General features: G+C 37.2%; 1 protein-coding gene across 1 annotated transcript in view; it reads right to left on the reverse strand.

Annotated features, from left to right (window-relative positions):
- RSF1 (remodeling and spacing factor 1) overlaps positions 1–16,032 on the reverse strand; it is a 198,888-nt gene that overhangs the window by 55,351 nt on the left and 127,505 nt on the right. The window contains exon 6 of the mRNA XM_053561132.1: positions 293–2,049. Coding sequence (XP_053417107.1) covers positions 293–2,049 — 1,757 coding nt within the window. The remainder of the gene's footprint in view (positions 1–292; positions 2,050–16,032) is intronic.

Consider the following 16,032-nt stretch of genomic DNA (forward strand, 5'->3'; position numbering starts at 1 on the left):
TAGTTATAAAGAATTTTAATTTTATAATGTTACAGGTTGGATATTACTTGAATAGTTCACAAAGAGAATCTATTGCTATACTAACTGTAATAAAAAAAATTAAGAGAAGAACAAGATCATACAGTGTGAAATTTAACATATGGAAATAATTACTATGAAAAGATATCTCAGAGGGAACAAAAATACATTTTTTAAAGTTGTCTTTGAGGCCTAAGTTTTAGCCAAAAGCTAAAGCCAAAAATATAGAAAGATATTTTTAATTAAAAATTAAAACTCAGAATAGAGGTTTTACCTTGTTTACTTTAGAATTTGTATCCTTTTCTGTTTTTTTCGAAATTTCTTTTTTGTCAGTTTTTTGCAAAGCTGCTGTCTCTTCTTCCACTTCATCTTCTCCTTCCCCTCTTTTTTTATCAGCTTTCTGATCTCTAATCTCAGCCACTTTTGCTGTGGGTCTAGATATTCTCGGAGACCTCCTTAAAGTTCGACCCACATTTGTTTTCTCTTCTTCCTTTTCTGTCTTTTCTAGCTTGCTTTCTGGTTCCAGAATTTTAGGGGGAGACTCTGGCTTCTTTTTCCGACTAGATATCCTAATTGTCAATTTGATTCCCTCTTTCTGCCTTTCAGAGGTTATCTCTGTATTTTCTGGGGCAGTGGATTCTCCTTCAGAAATCAACTTATATTTAAATTTGCTTTTTTGCATAGAACCCTTTGTTTCAGAAGGATCCTCTATGCCAGAGGTCTTTGCATTGTCCAGATTATCTACTTTTACTTTCATGGACTCACACTCCTCTTGTAGAATTGCTGGGTCAACTTGACCTTCATCAGAACCTATGAGTTCTGCCACTTCTTTTTCTGAAGCTAGTTTCTCACAGGGGTCAGTCAGATTAGACGGTGGAGAAGTTTCGGCTACCTCAAGAGAGCCAGGTTTTTCTGATTCTAGTGTAGTCTTTGGAACTTCTTCTGGTATTGGACTCAATCTTTGTGTGTCCTTATCAAGAAAAGTCTTTTTGGACTTTTCTAACTTTTCAAAGCATTCTATGATTGGTGGGCGCTTATCCTTCTTACTTTTAGGACACTTTTCTTCAACTTTCAAGGTAGAAGACTCAGTGGTAGACAAAGCAGTTTTTAAAGACAGATCCTTTGCCATTTCCGAAGATTCAAGAGAGGTTTCCATTTCTGGAGGACTAGGTTTCTCTGCCTGCCCTTCTTGACTCTGAGTCTCCAAGACTGATAATGAACTATCTACATCTTTCCCTAAAGGAACCATTTCCTTCTCAAGCTCACCTGCTCTCATACTCATTATGACAGAATTTAAGGAATCTTCTCCATTTCCCTCCATGATAACATTTCTGTCTTTAGAGGGGATATAGCTATTTTCCTTTACATCATAAAATTTTGTTTCTATTTGTTCTGACTTAAAATTTGGAGTTACTTTTTCATCACTAACTTCTCCATTTACCAGTTGTTTTCCTTCATGACTCAAAGCAGTGATTGTAGAGACCCTTTTACAAGTCTCTTCCTCTTGTTTTATTTCATCTTTCAAAAACTCTTTTGTTGGAGTAACTGATTTACACAAAGGTCCTTTGACAGGACTGTCAAAATCATCACTCAGTTTAATTTCTCGTTTTTTTAGTGGTATCTTAGCCTGCTGGTCATTTTTAAGTTTCTCGGTTTCTTCAGTAGATTTCTCAGTAATTTCTTGAGAAGATTTAACACTGCCACCGAATTCTATCCTCTCAGGCTCCTGTGCCACTAGCTTCTCCAAGCCACCCTTGGTATCTTTAGGGTCTGTTCTACATTCCTTCACTTCCATTTTAATGGGTTTAACATTTTCCTTGAAAGAATCACTTTCTTCTTTAATAATCTTTTTTTCCTCACTTTCTGGCAAAGGTTTTTCTAGCTTCACTATGACTGGCAGTTTTACAAGTTCCTTTTCATCTTCTTTTTCTATTTTCACAGTAGTTTCTTCTAGAACATTGGCTGAAGAATGGTTTTCTGAATCTACTGGCTGCTCGTCACCTTTCATCTTTTCATTTTCTTTCAGTTCCTCTAAAAATCAGAAAAACTTTAATTACATGAATAGAAGGGATAAAATACAAGGCTTAATATTTAATACATATTTCCATTTGAAGTTTCTATCTGAAAGAGATGACATTGTCATTGAATATCTGACAATAAAAAATAAAATCTTACAATGAAGAAAATTATAAAACTTCAAATTGTAACTTCTAGATATTAAAACAGTATTATTTACAAGACTCGGGTTTCTCCTTTCTTTAATGTTTAGCTTCAATGTTCTCAATGGAATGCAAATATTTATATAGCTCAAATAATTTATTGAAGGTCAAGGGATAGCTCAAAAGTATGAAATTGAAAATACTAGATAAAACATTTCCAAAAGTCCATATATGTTTGATAAACTGACAATTATTCTTCTTTGCTAGTCATTAATAACTTCATTTCACTGAGGTAAAATGAGCATGGCAGTGGGAAAATGAAGAGAGAGAGAGAGAAAAAGGCCATAACCCTATTATCCAGAGGCAATCACAGTTATATTTTAGGCTACTTTCTTCTGGTCTTGTATATTTTTCACTAAGTTAGGATCATGCTGCTTCAATTCTTTCATTTGAAATGTTGCATTTTCTTATGATATTAAATGCCTTCTATAAAAATGAACCTTAATGATTAAATAATATTCCTCAATGTGCTTATATTACAATTTACTTTATCAAACTGCATTATTGAATATTTTATAAATTAAGACTATACAAAGAAACTACTTAGGTTTGTCGATGTACTTCTCTTTTTATAGTACTATCTATATATTTTCACTTTTATGGAATGTTTGATATTTGTAGGGATTTAAACATAACAAAAGCCATATCCAGTAAATACCACATAGCATAATCTATGAATGGGATTACAAGAGATTACATTTGTGCTCAGATTCTTTTTTCAGAATTCATTGAAAAAATGAATGAATTAGTAAAAATGTACTAAAATTAGTAATTTAGTACATTACTAAATTTTACCTACATTTTTTACCCCTTAAACTTATCCCTGCCACTGAAAAACCTTAATTCTAAGCCAAGTTGTACAAGAATATGAATTTCTTTCTAAACTTTTGAACAGATTCCCCTCAAGTCTATAAAGCCTAGTTATGGTTCGGTGCCTGTAGCTCAGCGGTTAAGGCACTGGTGGGGCTGGTGGGTTTGAACCCAACACGGGCCTGGCAAACAACAATGACAACAACAACAACAACAACAAAATAGCGGGGCATTGTGGCAGGTGCCTATAGACCCAGCTACTTGGGAAGCTGAGGGAAGAGAATTGCTTAAGCCCAATAGTTTGAGGTTGCTGTGAACTGTGATGCCACCACACTTTACTGAGGGTGACAGAGTGAGACTCTGTCTCAAAAAAAAAAAAAAAGCACAATTATGATGTATCTCATAGGAATATAAATGGGATGGATTAAAGTAAAGAAATAAGTAGGACTTGTCTTTTAAAATGAAAATTCAATATTCCATTAATAGTGAATATTTTCATTATAAACCACTTTCTTTTATATCTAATCATGTTGCAAATTAAAAATTCAAAACCCTTTTGAGAACCAATCAGAGCCTGAGATTAAAGTAATTCCAATCAGTATTATTCTTCCCTCACTACACGGTTAATGCCATAAGGTATGCTGTTAAAATACTTAAAAGACATGACAGTGATTATCAAATCTGCATGTATTCCTTCTCAAACTGATAAAACAGGTTTAATAAATTATTTAATGAGATTGGTTAGAATATCAGGAAACCTAAATAAATGAACATCCTAGTTAACAATTAAAACATAGATTACTATGTTTAAAAATACTTTCAACTTAATACTAAGTATTTATCATGAGTTAATATTTTTTTTTTTTTTGGCCGGGGCTGGGTTTGAACCCGCCACCTCCGGCATATGGGACTGGTGCCCTACTCCTTGAGCCACAGGCGCCGCCCTATCATGAGTTAATATTAAAAATTAGCTGGGCACGGTGGTGCATGCCTGAAGTCCTCCTAGCAACCCAGGAGGCTGAGGCAGGAGAATTGCTTGAGCCCAGAAGTCTGAGGTTGCCTTGAGCTATGACTGTGCCACTGTAGTCCAGCCCGGGTGACAGAGTAAGGCCCTGTCTCAAAAAAAGAGGGGATATATGTGCATGGGTAGTTTATATTATTTTTTACTTGAACTATTTCAGACAGGCCTTAATTAGCTTATTTTACCTTCACACTGGCCAACTATGAGAGCATGGGAAAATTATCTGAACCTTCCTAAGTCTCTTCAGACTCTAAACTCTCTAAAACTGAAACACAAATAGTTATACCTACACCTGAGAGGATGTTTTAGAAAATGAAGTTTGTAAAGCACTTTTATAGAGTACTTGGTAGCAACCATTATTTGGCTCCCTCTCCTTACCCACAAACTTTTGTCACATCAGAAAATTCAGGGTTTCCTAAAGGTAGTATTGCTTTTTTGTTTTACTCTGTTTATTTACCTACAAAGAAATTTCTATTCTTCTTTACCTTTTATTCTTCCTTTCCTAATTTATAAAATGATTAAAATATCTGTACCATTTCCTGTGTTAATAGTGATTACATTCAATATTACATACACGATCTTTACAACAGCAGCACAGGAAAAAGCCCTCAATGTTGGCTAATATTATATTATGGGCCAAATATCACATCTTTCAAGTCCAGTTAAAATGTCATTTTATTTTATAGTTTTATTAGATTCTTTCCCTATAAAGAAGTAACTGCTCCTTCTCTTATGTTTCTATGTTGTTTTCCACAGAGTTTTACAATAGTGCTTATTATCCACAAATACAATTATGTATTTACAAATCTATCTGTCCTAGTAGTCTAATGAATACTCCTCTGGGGCAGAATCATGAATTGTTCACATGCAGTAAGACACTCAAACTGATTAAATAGAATGAAATGAAATGGCAACAAATTCTAGCCTAACTGTTGACAAGTAACATCAATACCTTTTATGATATGGTTTTTATTAACAGAAAGTATTATTACATAGACTCCAAAAGAATATTTAACTGTAAATTCTTTGAAGTGTATCTCACCAACTTACAAAGCAAGGTTTGGGCCAGGACATAGATACTAAGGTACACAGAATTGAAGAAGGATCAATAAATTCTTAGAAGACCCTTTAAAATACAAAATAAAACTAAAAATCCCCCCCTCAAAAAAATTAGCCATGGATGTCAATCAATAATTAGGAGATGCTGAAATATTCAAATTCCAACAGCAATCCAAGAAATTAAAACTCAAAAACCAGGCTAGGTGTGGTGGCTCAAGCCTGTAATCCTAGTACCCTGGGAAGCTGAAGTGAGAGGCCTACCTGAGGTCAGGAGTTTTAATGAGAGCAAGAGCAAGATTCTGCCTCTACGAAAAAAACAGAACATTTAGCCAGGCATGGTGGCCTTGGTAGTGTGCTGAGTCCCAGCTATTGGGTAGGGTGAGGCAGAAGGATTGCTTGAGCCCAGAAGTTTGAGGGGAGCTACAATGCTGCCTCTACACTCTACTCAGGGCAACAGAGCAAGACTCTGTCTTGGGGTAAGGTAGAGAGAGGAGTGGGAGAGGAAAGTAATGAGATTTTGGGGGCCAGGTGTGATGGCTCACGCCTGTAATCATAGTATTCTGGGAGCCCAAGCAGGGTGGATTGCTTGAGCACAGGAGTTCCAGATCAGCCTGAGCAAGAGTGAGACTTCTTGGGTCTACTAAAAATAGAAAAACTTGGCGGCACTCATAGCTCAACAGCTAGGGTGCTGGCCACATACACCAAGGCTGGAGGGTTCGAACCTGGCCTGGGCCAGCTAAAGCAACAATGACAACTATAACAACTTAATAGTCGGGCATTGTGGTGGGCGCCTGTTATCCCAGCTACTTGGGAGACTGAGGTAAGAGAATCACTTAAGGTCAAGAGTTTGAGATTGCTTTGAGCTGTGATGCCACTGCACTCTACCCAGGGCAACAGCTTGAGACTCTATCAAAAAAATAATAAAAATAAAAAAAATAGTTGGGTGTACTGGCACATGCCAGTAGTCCCAGCTACTCGGGAGTCTGAGGCAAGAGGCTCACTTGGGCCCAGGAAGTTAAGGTTGCTGTGAGCTAGGTTGCTGTGACACTGTACTCTACCCAGGGCAACAGAATAAGACTATCTCAAAAACTAAAAATAAAAAGCAATGAGTTTTTTTTTTTTATTGTAGGGGATTCATTGAGGGTACAATAAGCCAGGTTACACTAATTGCATTTGTTAGGTAAAGTCCCTCTTGCAATCGTGTAGCAATGAGATTTTTAATCAAACCAATCAGCAAAGTTTTTATTTAGTGATTATGGTCAAAGCTTCTAAATATAATGGCAAAAATTTGGTTCTTTTGTACAGGTTACATGGTTAGTGTTAGTACAAACTAGGTACAACCAACTCAGTAACTGTTCAATAAATATTTATTAGAGGGCTTGCTTTACACCTAGAAACTTTAAAAAAAATTTTTTTAAAGACATGGAAAAATTCTTAGGGTAGAATGGGTTTTTTTCATTTTTTAATTTCAGATTAATGTGAGGGTTAGGTTACAATGTTTGCTTTTGTTAGACAGAGTCCCTACTATGGTTGTGTCTTAAAGTAGAATGTTAAATGGAAGAAGCTGGATATAAAATTGTCTTTTTGTGTGTAATCTCAATGTACAGAGGGAGAAACACTTCATGTTCTCATATATGGGATCTAAACAAGTTAAATTCATAGAAGCAGGGATGAAGATTGGTGGGGGAGCTGGAAAGAGGCTTGTCAAAGGATACAAAATTTCAGATAGGAGAGTAAGTACAAGAGATATATAGTATAGGCTGGGTACAGTGGCTCACACCTCTAGTCATAGTACTGTGGGAGGCCAGGGCAAGTGGATAACCTGAGCTCAGGCGTTAGAGACCAGCCTGAGCAAGAACAAGACCCTGTCTCTACTAAAAATAGAAAAACTAGCCAGCCACTGTGGCCGGTCCCTGTAATTCTAGCTACTCCAGAGGCTGAAGCAAGAGGGTTGCGTGAGACCAAAGGTTTAAGGTTGTTTGCTTAAGCATAGCTCATTGCTGTGAGCTATGATACCACAACTCTACCCATGACTGAAAGAGTTGAGACTCTGCCTCAAAAAAAAAAAAAGAAAAAGAAAAGACGGGTTCTGAATGCAGTGAGAACTCTCGAACTGCAGAGCTGTTAACAACACATGCTGGTGTCTACAGAACATAAGGCTTTGGGGGTATAGCTCAGTGGTAGAGCATGTGACTGCAGAACATAAGGCTTTGAAGCTAAAGGGATTCTTATACCAACTCAATGTGAATCCCACGTACTTGCTCCTGAAGTTGTTACGTGGGAGATGTGGGAAAAAACAGCTCCCGGATAGCCATATGAACTGCTGTAAGTACTTCTCCGAAACACTAAATATTGCAATATGGGTCACACTTTGAGATCTTATCTAGCTCACAAGTTTACCATGACTATGCCATGATCTACTTTTAACTTTTTTATACAAAAAATGTCCCTACATAATGACACAACGAAGTGATTCAAGTTCCTTTATCTTTACAAATGTTATCTCTTTCCAAAATGTTATCATCTTGAATTTAAGTTTTAATCGAATATCATGTTCAAAATGGCCAAAGGAGGCTCACATGTAAGTTACATTCAGTAACTTTGACCTGTCTACACTTATATCTAAGACCTTTCCCCTGAAAATACAAAAATAGCCATTTTCTAAAGTTAGGCTTATTAAGGACCATATCCCTATTATTTCTATTCATATTAAAATTCTCATTAATATTACAAATAAGAAATCATTATAAATATTACTCATATCTGTACTTTTATCAAGTACAACAGAAAATATAAAAAATGATTTAACATTGTGTCTCATTTGCTACAAGGATATTCACCATGAGCAAGAGTACATGTTCCAATGTACTTACTTATGCGAATGCTCATTCCAGTAGGATGTGCTTTTGCTGCACTCTAACTCAATATAAATAAAGGTTATACATATAAATTTTTTTTTTTCTTTTTGAGACAGAGGCTCAAGGTATAGCCCAGGGCAGAGTGCTGTGGCATCACAGCTCACAGCAACCTCAGACTCTTGGGCTTTAAGCGATTCTCTTGCCTCAGCCTCCCAAGTAGCTGGGAAGACAGGCGCCCCCCACAACACCCAGCTATTTTTTTGTTGCAGTTGTCTTTGTTGTTTTAGCAGGCCCAGGCTGGGTTTGAACCCGCCAGCCTGAGCTATGGGCGCTGCCCACATATGTAATATTTTTCTCTTAAAATATATATAGCTGTTTAGCTGGGCACAGTGGCTCATGCCTGTGATCTTAGCACTCTGGGAGGCCAAGGCAGGTGGATTGCCTGAGCTCACGGGTTCGAGACCATCCTGAGCAAGAGCATGAGATCTTTTTAAAAACAGCCAGGCATTGTGGCAGGCCGCCTGTAGTCCCAGCTACTTGGCAAGAGGATCACTTGAGCCCAAGAGTTTGAAGTTGCTGTGAGCTATGATGCCATAGCACTCTACCAAAGGCAATGAAGTGACACCTAATCTCAAAAAACAAAAAACAAAAACAAATATATATATATATATATATATATATATATATATATATATAAAGCAGATAAAATATATCTGCTTAAAATAAAGGAACAAAAAGGTTGACTGGGGTTAGTTAAAAAAAAATAAAAATAATTAAAGAATACATAGCTGCACATCCTAACATTTGAAAACAAATCTCCTTGAAATTACAGTCCTCTCCCTACCCCTTCCAATTTCTACATCAGATGTCTTTTCCATTAACTGTCATAGATTTTATACAGTGTAGCTTCATAATACTACATGGTATGGACTTAATTGTGTCCCCTACAAATTCACATATGGAAGCCCTAATCCCCAGGGTAACTCTGTATTTGAATATGGGGCCTTTCAGAAGTCATTATGGCTTAAGGAAGTCCTACAAACAAGGGCCCGAAATGACAGGAATAGTGCTCTCCTAAGATTAGAGGAAAAGACACCAGATCACTTTCCTCACAGACAGAGCGGCAACCATTTGCAAACTAGGAAGAAAGCCTCCTCTAGAAATCAAATCTGCTGCTCCTAGCTCCAGAACTTTGAGTAAACAAATTTCTATGTTTAAGCCATCTTTGTTATGACAGCCAAAGCAGACTAATATATGACATTAAGTTATGAATTTTGCATGCTTTATATCAGATAAATGTTAATAGTGGCCAAAGGAGGATCATCTCTCTGCTTTTTACCTATTATTACTATACTGATATTCTTCAATTCTATGAACAATTAGTTCCTCTCTCCCATTTTTTTCTTTTCTTTCTTTCTTTTTTTTTTGAGAAACAGTCTCACTTTTGTAACCCTCAGTAGAGTACCATAGCATCACAGCTCACAGCAACCTCAAACTCTTGGGCTCAAGTGATTCTCTTGTTTCAGCCTCCTGAGTAGCTGGGACTATTACAATGCCCGGCTATTTTTAGAGATGGGGTCTCACTCTGCTCAAGCTGGTCTCGAACATATGAGCTCAAGCAATACACCCGCGTTGGCTTCCCAGAGTGCTTGGATTATAGGCATGAGCTAACATGCCTGGCCCTACTTCTGTTTTTACAATGTTCACAGACATGAACATAATGTTTTATTTTCATGTTAACTGTGCTATATGTAAACAAAATGTAACTATAAGGCTAATCACATGAAACTGATCACGATACCAGAGGATACAGGGACGGACTATGGTAAACTGTAGAGTGTGAGTATCACCTAAGCAAGAGCAACCACTGCTCAGCAGACAGAGACTCCTCTTCCTTCTGTGTGTGTGTGTGTAAAAGAGAGAGAGAGAGAGACAGGAGTTTGTTTTCAAACTCTTTGTTTTACTCTGCCTCCTGGGCTGGAACACAGGGCATCATCATAGCTTACTAAAACTTCAAACTCCTCTGTTAAATAATCCTCCAGCCTCAGCCTCCCAAGTAGCTGGGACTATAGGCACGTGCTATCACACCTGGCTAATTTTACTCTTTATTTCATAGAGATAGACTCTCTCTTGCTCAGAGAGACTCAGAGAGAGAAAGAGAGTCTATCTCTACAAAATCCTCCGCCCTCACCCTCTCCAATGTGCTAAGATTACAGTCATGAGCCACCAATGCCAGCCTAGTCTAATTTTTATAGGTGGAAATGATGGTCCATAGTTGCCAATTCTTCTAATTTTCAATTTTAGAATTTGACAGCTTTAAAGAAAATTTAAAGAAAAATTACACCTGAAAACATATGTTTTCTCAAAAATTAGTACATGAATGTTCATAGCTGCATTATTCAAGTAGTGAAAAAGAGGAAACAACCAAACTGCTCAGCAAGTGATGAATGAACAAATGTGATATATCCATACAAAAGAATATTATTTGTCCATAAAAGGAAATGAAGTACTGGCACATGCTACAACATGGATGACCTTGAAGACCTCATACTGAGTGAAAGAAGCCAGATGCAGAAGGCCACATATTATATGGTTCTATTCACATGAAATGTCCAAAAGAGGCGAAACCACAGAGACACAAAGTAGATTAATGGTTTCTGGGTCCTGGAGGAAAGGAGAAATGGTGAGTGACTATCAAATGAGCAGATAGCTTCTTTGTGGGATGATGGAAATGTTCTGAAATTAGATACTGCTTATGATTGCACAACACTGTGAATGTACTAAAACCACTAAACTATACTTTAAAATGGTGAATTTGATCTTTGCTTTATTAAAAACAAAGCAGCACTATACAAACTAAAACAAGTTTCTGTGCCACGTTAGATCTGTGAGTTACAAATTCTCGACAAGAAATTCTAAAACAACATTCCCTTATCTGTGTACATGTAGATTGATGTATATGACCATAAAAGTTGACAAATGGATGGTCTTTCCCCAATTAGTAGGAAAAAAAAAAAAGAACACAAGAAAAGGTAGTTGAGTTTCCCTCAACTTTGTTTTTCCACTTAAGTTGGTTTTTAACTATTTGGTCCCTTCTAAATTAAAATGCAGTGCCTAAAATAAAGTAAAAAAAATAGACATTAATTTCACATCATTCTATAAGCTCAATAACATCCAGGTAGTGTACTACCTGAATTGACATACTGGATCTTAAAGAGCCAGACAAGGGTTTAAATGATACTTAACATTTATTTGTGAATCTACCAGAGTTAAAAGAATAACAATTCAAGTATTTGAGAGCTTCATGCCTGGCCCTAATATAAGTGAGATAAAAGTGATATAAAGAAAGTCCTAGAAAAGGGATCAGGAAGGGGGATTTCAGATAGCCAATCAAGTATAACCAGATTTTTCACAGAGGGGGAAACAATATCTGAGGGAGAGAACAGCATTAAGACACAGAGGAAAGCCCAAGACACATAGAGGAAATAAAAGCATCTGAATAACCTGGAACCCATATTTATGTAAGAAATAGGAGTTAATGCTAGAAAGAGAGAAGCTAGATTATGAGATTCTGAAGGTCAGTCTAGGGAATTTAGATTTTTTTAGAAGGAAATTCTAATTATCTTTGAGACAAAACCAACTTAATTTTGTAGCTGGTGGATTTTCTAGGTTGCATGCTGCCATTTTGTGTATGTGGCTGGCACCTTAGCTGCTTGAGCTACAGGCGCCAAGCCCATGCTGCCATTTTTACCCACGTTTTACCCACTTTTATAGATAATACATTTCTCCTTGGCACCTATACAAAAAAAAAATTGTTTTTTCTTACCAAGGTTAGATACAGGCATGACAATTTAACTAATGATTAAAGAAAAATCTATTTTAGCTGCAAAAATAAGAATGGCTGTTTATTCTCTCTACTGTGCCTATTTATTTTTATATCTTGCTGCCTGACATCCAAATATACAGCCACACTTAACTTTTAACACACTTTGCTTTACCAGTGTGTTAGACATTCCCAGGTACTATTTCCAGCTTTCAACCTACTCCTTTCTATTTTAGTTGACCCCTTGTAACACTGCCCAACAATAATGTTTTTTATACCTCAAAGTAATTAAAATAATAAACCAGAATCATATTTCTTTGATCTTGCCATGGAATACATTACAATAATAACATCTGAGAGGACAGAGGAGTTAAAATTATATTCAAGTGCAGCATCAAATGTGCATGGGGACTCCAGAAACAGACAGCCAAGGTCTGAATATTGGGTTTGCAACTAACAGGCTGTGTGACCTTAAGAAAATTACTTAAGGCCCAGTGTGGTGGCTCTTATGGGTAATCCTAGCACTCTGGGAGGACACAGCAGGTGGAGTGGTTGAGGTCTGGAGTTGGAGACCAGCCTGAGCAAGAATGAGACCCTGTCTCTACTAAATAGAAAAACTAGCCAGGCATTGTGGCAGGTGCCTGTAGTCCCAGCTACTTGGGCTGAGGCAAGAGGAACTCCTAAGCCTAAGAAGTTGAAGTAGCTGTGAGCTATGACACTACAGCACTCCACCCTGAGCACAGAGTGAGGCTCTGTCTTAATTAAAAAAAAAAAAAAAAAGTTACTTAAATGGCTCTTTGTCTTATTTGCCTTAACTGGAAAAAAGGAAGTAAATTATAATATGACACTACTTAGTATGTATTTTTGTGAGGATAATATGACTTAATATATGTAAAGCACTTAAAATAACATCAGCATATGGTAAAATGGTGTTAAGTGTTACTATTTTATCCAGTATAGTGCACATTATACAAAAGCAAGGAATTCAGTCTGCTTTGCTTACTGAACTCCATGACTAAAATCTTGCCTAGCACAAAGAAGGTATACAACAAATACTGATTTAACGAATGAACGTAGTGGATAAGAAACATTTTTTTGTTAGAGCAAGAGAAACTGAGATGTCCTATTTAAAAGGGAAGAAAACAGAGAAAATTGAATATCCTGCTCTTCCTCCTCTACTTTTCCAAAAGAGATGTGATCCTCCCCCACAGACCTTTTTCTCTTTAGTTATCTGAGAGTTATAACATCTGCATTCATTGAGAAATGTTTTCAGAAACAGTTATAAAAGACTTTGGTGCATATGTTTCAGAAGTTAGGGGAATATTGACTATATAAACCTTGCTACTCAGAGTATGGCCCTCCGACCAGTGAGTGGTATCAGCATTACATGGGTCTTCGCTGAAATGGTCAATCAGCAAACAGCCAAGATCTATTTCATAAGATTCTGTATGTTAAAAAGTTCCCTAGGTGAATAACAACCAAATTAAAGTTTGAGACATGCTACTCTACATCATTCTAGTTAAAGAGCACAGGCTTTAGCATGTTTAGGGCTCAAATTTAGGCTCTGACACTTTATTATGTAAATGACCTGAGGGCAACTTTATAAATGTCCCACTTTCCTCAACTGTAAAATTGAAATAATAATAACAGTAGTTACCTCAAAAAGTTGCTATGAGGATTAAATGAAAATCCATATGTAGCATTTGGTAGACTGCAAAGAAAACAGGATGTGCCCAATAAATGTTAGCTGTTGTTATTGCTGAAATCCCCCATCCACTACTATGAGGTCCCACAAAGAAATTTTAGCATTAAATAATAGGAAGAGCTTTACTTTACTGAAAAGTTTGCTTTGTTTTCCATCTACTTCAAACTGCACAATGAGTCTCCCTTTAAGACAGGGTCAAATTTAAGGTCTCCTAACAGAAATAATTGCCTATTAAATGTCTATTGGGCTTATTTCTAATTCACATTTTCTCTGCTTTTGATTTTAACTGTGTTTGGGAATAAGCAAACATGAATGAATGACCAAAGTGAATGACCAAATGAACAAATAATAGTAAGTCTAAAAAAAGTCTGGAAATTCAATGGGCAGCTCAGACTACTTTAAAATTTATTATGCTTTACTGAAGTAGCCAACTAATTGAACTTTCACATATAGAAAAAGAAACTTTCAACTCAGAAATCTGACTTACAAATAGAAGAATTTTGAAATCATATAAAATGACATAAAGAGGGCAATAATCAGGATTTTGGATAAAAAGCAATGCTTAATACATATACTACATGAAAAGGAATATTTCCTTATTTTCAAGTAATGCTTGCAGATAAAAGATGCTTTAAAAATGGCTTCCTCAAAGCATCAAATAAAGGAAGACCACATATTTTTAAGTTCCAGTCAGTATATGCAAACTAAAAAGCAAAGGAAGAAAACATGGTAAGGAAAGGAAATTCATTCTTTTGTCATTAAAAGGTTTTGCTATCAAATATTAGCTAAAATATGTTAGCCCAAATTTTAGTTGGTTTCTTTCCTTTTAAAGAGATTAAGACTCAGTTCAGGCTTGGCGCCTGTAGCTCAAGTGGCTAAGGTGCCAGCCACATACACCAGAGCTGGTGGGTTTGAATCCAGCTCGGGCCTGCCAAACGACAACTATAACAAAAAAAGACAAACAGTTGGGCATTGTGGCAGGTGCCTGTACTCCCAGCTGCTTGGGAGGCTGAGGCAAGAGAATGGCTTAAGCCAAGAGTTGGAGGTTGCTGTGAGCTGTGATGCAACAGCGCTCTACCCAGGGCGACAGCTTGAGGCTCTGTCTCAAAAAAAAAAAAAAGACTCAGTTCTGCCTCCTAGAAAGGCTGGAATTTGATCTGCTAAGTTGAGGACACTAAAAAACTCAGTCAGAAATCAAGTTTAAAAATTGTAATCATAGGCTCAGTGCCTGTAGCTCAGTGGCTAGGGCGCCAGCAACATACACCAGAGCTGGCAGGTTCGAATCCAGCCCAGGCCAACTACAACCAAAAAGTAGCTGAGCATTGTGGTGGGCAACTGTAGTCCCAAAGCTGAGGTGAGAGAATCACTTAAGCCCAAGAGTTTGAGGTTACTGTGAGCTGTGACGCCACAGCACTCTAACCTAGGGAGACATAGTGAGACACTTGTCTCAAAAAACAAAAAAATTATAATCATAGATTTAATAGTTTGCAAAATGTAACAATAACAAAAAAAGAACCCAATTTAAAAAAAGACAAAAGATCTGAATAAACATTTTCCCCAAGAAGATAGACAAATGGCCAATAAATACTTGAAAAGATGCTCAAAATCGCTTGTCATGAGTGACTAATGACTACAGTGAAATTCTACTTTATACTCATTAAAATGGCTAATATAAAAAAAAAGTAGGGCAGTGCCTATGGCTCAGTGGGTAGGGCACCAGCCCCATATACTCAGGGTGAAGAGTTTGAACCCGGCCTTGGCCAAACTGCAACAAAAAAAAAAATTAGCCAGGCATTGTGGCAGGCGCCTGCAGTTCCAGCTACTCAGGAGGCTGAGGCAATAGAATAACCTAAGTCCAGGAGTTGAAGGTTGCTGTGAGCTGTGATGTTCACGGCACTCTACCAAGGGTGATTAGGTGAAACTCTGTCTCTTAAAAATAAAAAGAAAGAAAGAAAGAAAAGAAAAAGTAAGCATTGGTGAGGATGCAAAAAAATTGGGAGTCCTTAGGCACTGCTGATCAGATGCAAAATGTTGCAACTGCTATGGAAAACAGTATAGCAATTCTGCAGTGCCCACAGCTGAGTGCGTGTTCCAGCCACATACACCCAGGCTGGTAGGTTCAAACCCAGCCTGGGTCGCTAAACAGCAATGACAAATGCAACAAAAAATAGCCGGGCATTGTGGTGGGTGCCTGTCGTCCCAGCTACTTGGGAGGCTGAGGCAAGAGAATCGCTTAAGCCCAAGAGTTTGAGGTTGCTGTGAGCTGTGATGCCATGGTATTCTACCGAGGGGAAAATAGTGAGACTATGTCAAAAAGCAAAAAAGAAAATTAAACACAAAATTACCACATGATCCACTAATTCCACTTCTGTATATAAAGGAAGGGAAAGCAGGGACTCGAAGAAATATTTGTAATTTGTATATCCATGTTCACAAGAGTGTTATTCACAATGTCCAAAAGTGGGGATAACTCAAGTGTGCAGTGATGAATGATTTGATAAACAAAATGTGGTATATAC

This window comes from Nycticebus coucang, chromosome 14 (assembly GCF_027406575.1).
Source record: "Nycticebus coucang isolate mNycCou1 chromosome 14, mNycCou1.pri, whole genome shotgun sequence".
Classification (NCBI taxonomy): domain Eukaryota; kingdom Metazoa; phylum Chordata; class Mammalia; order Primates; family Lorisidae; genus Nycticebus; species Nycticebus coucang.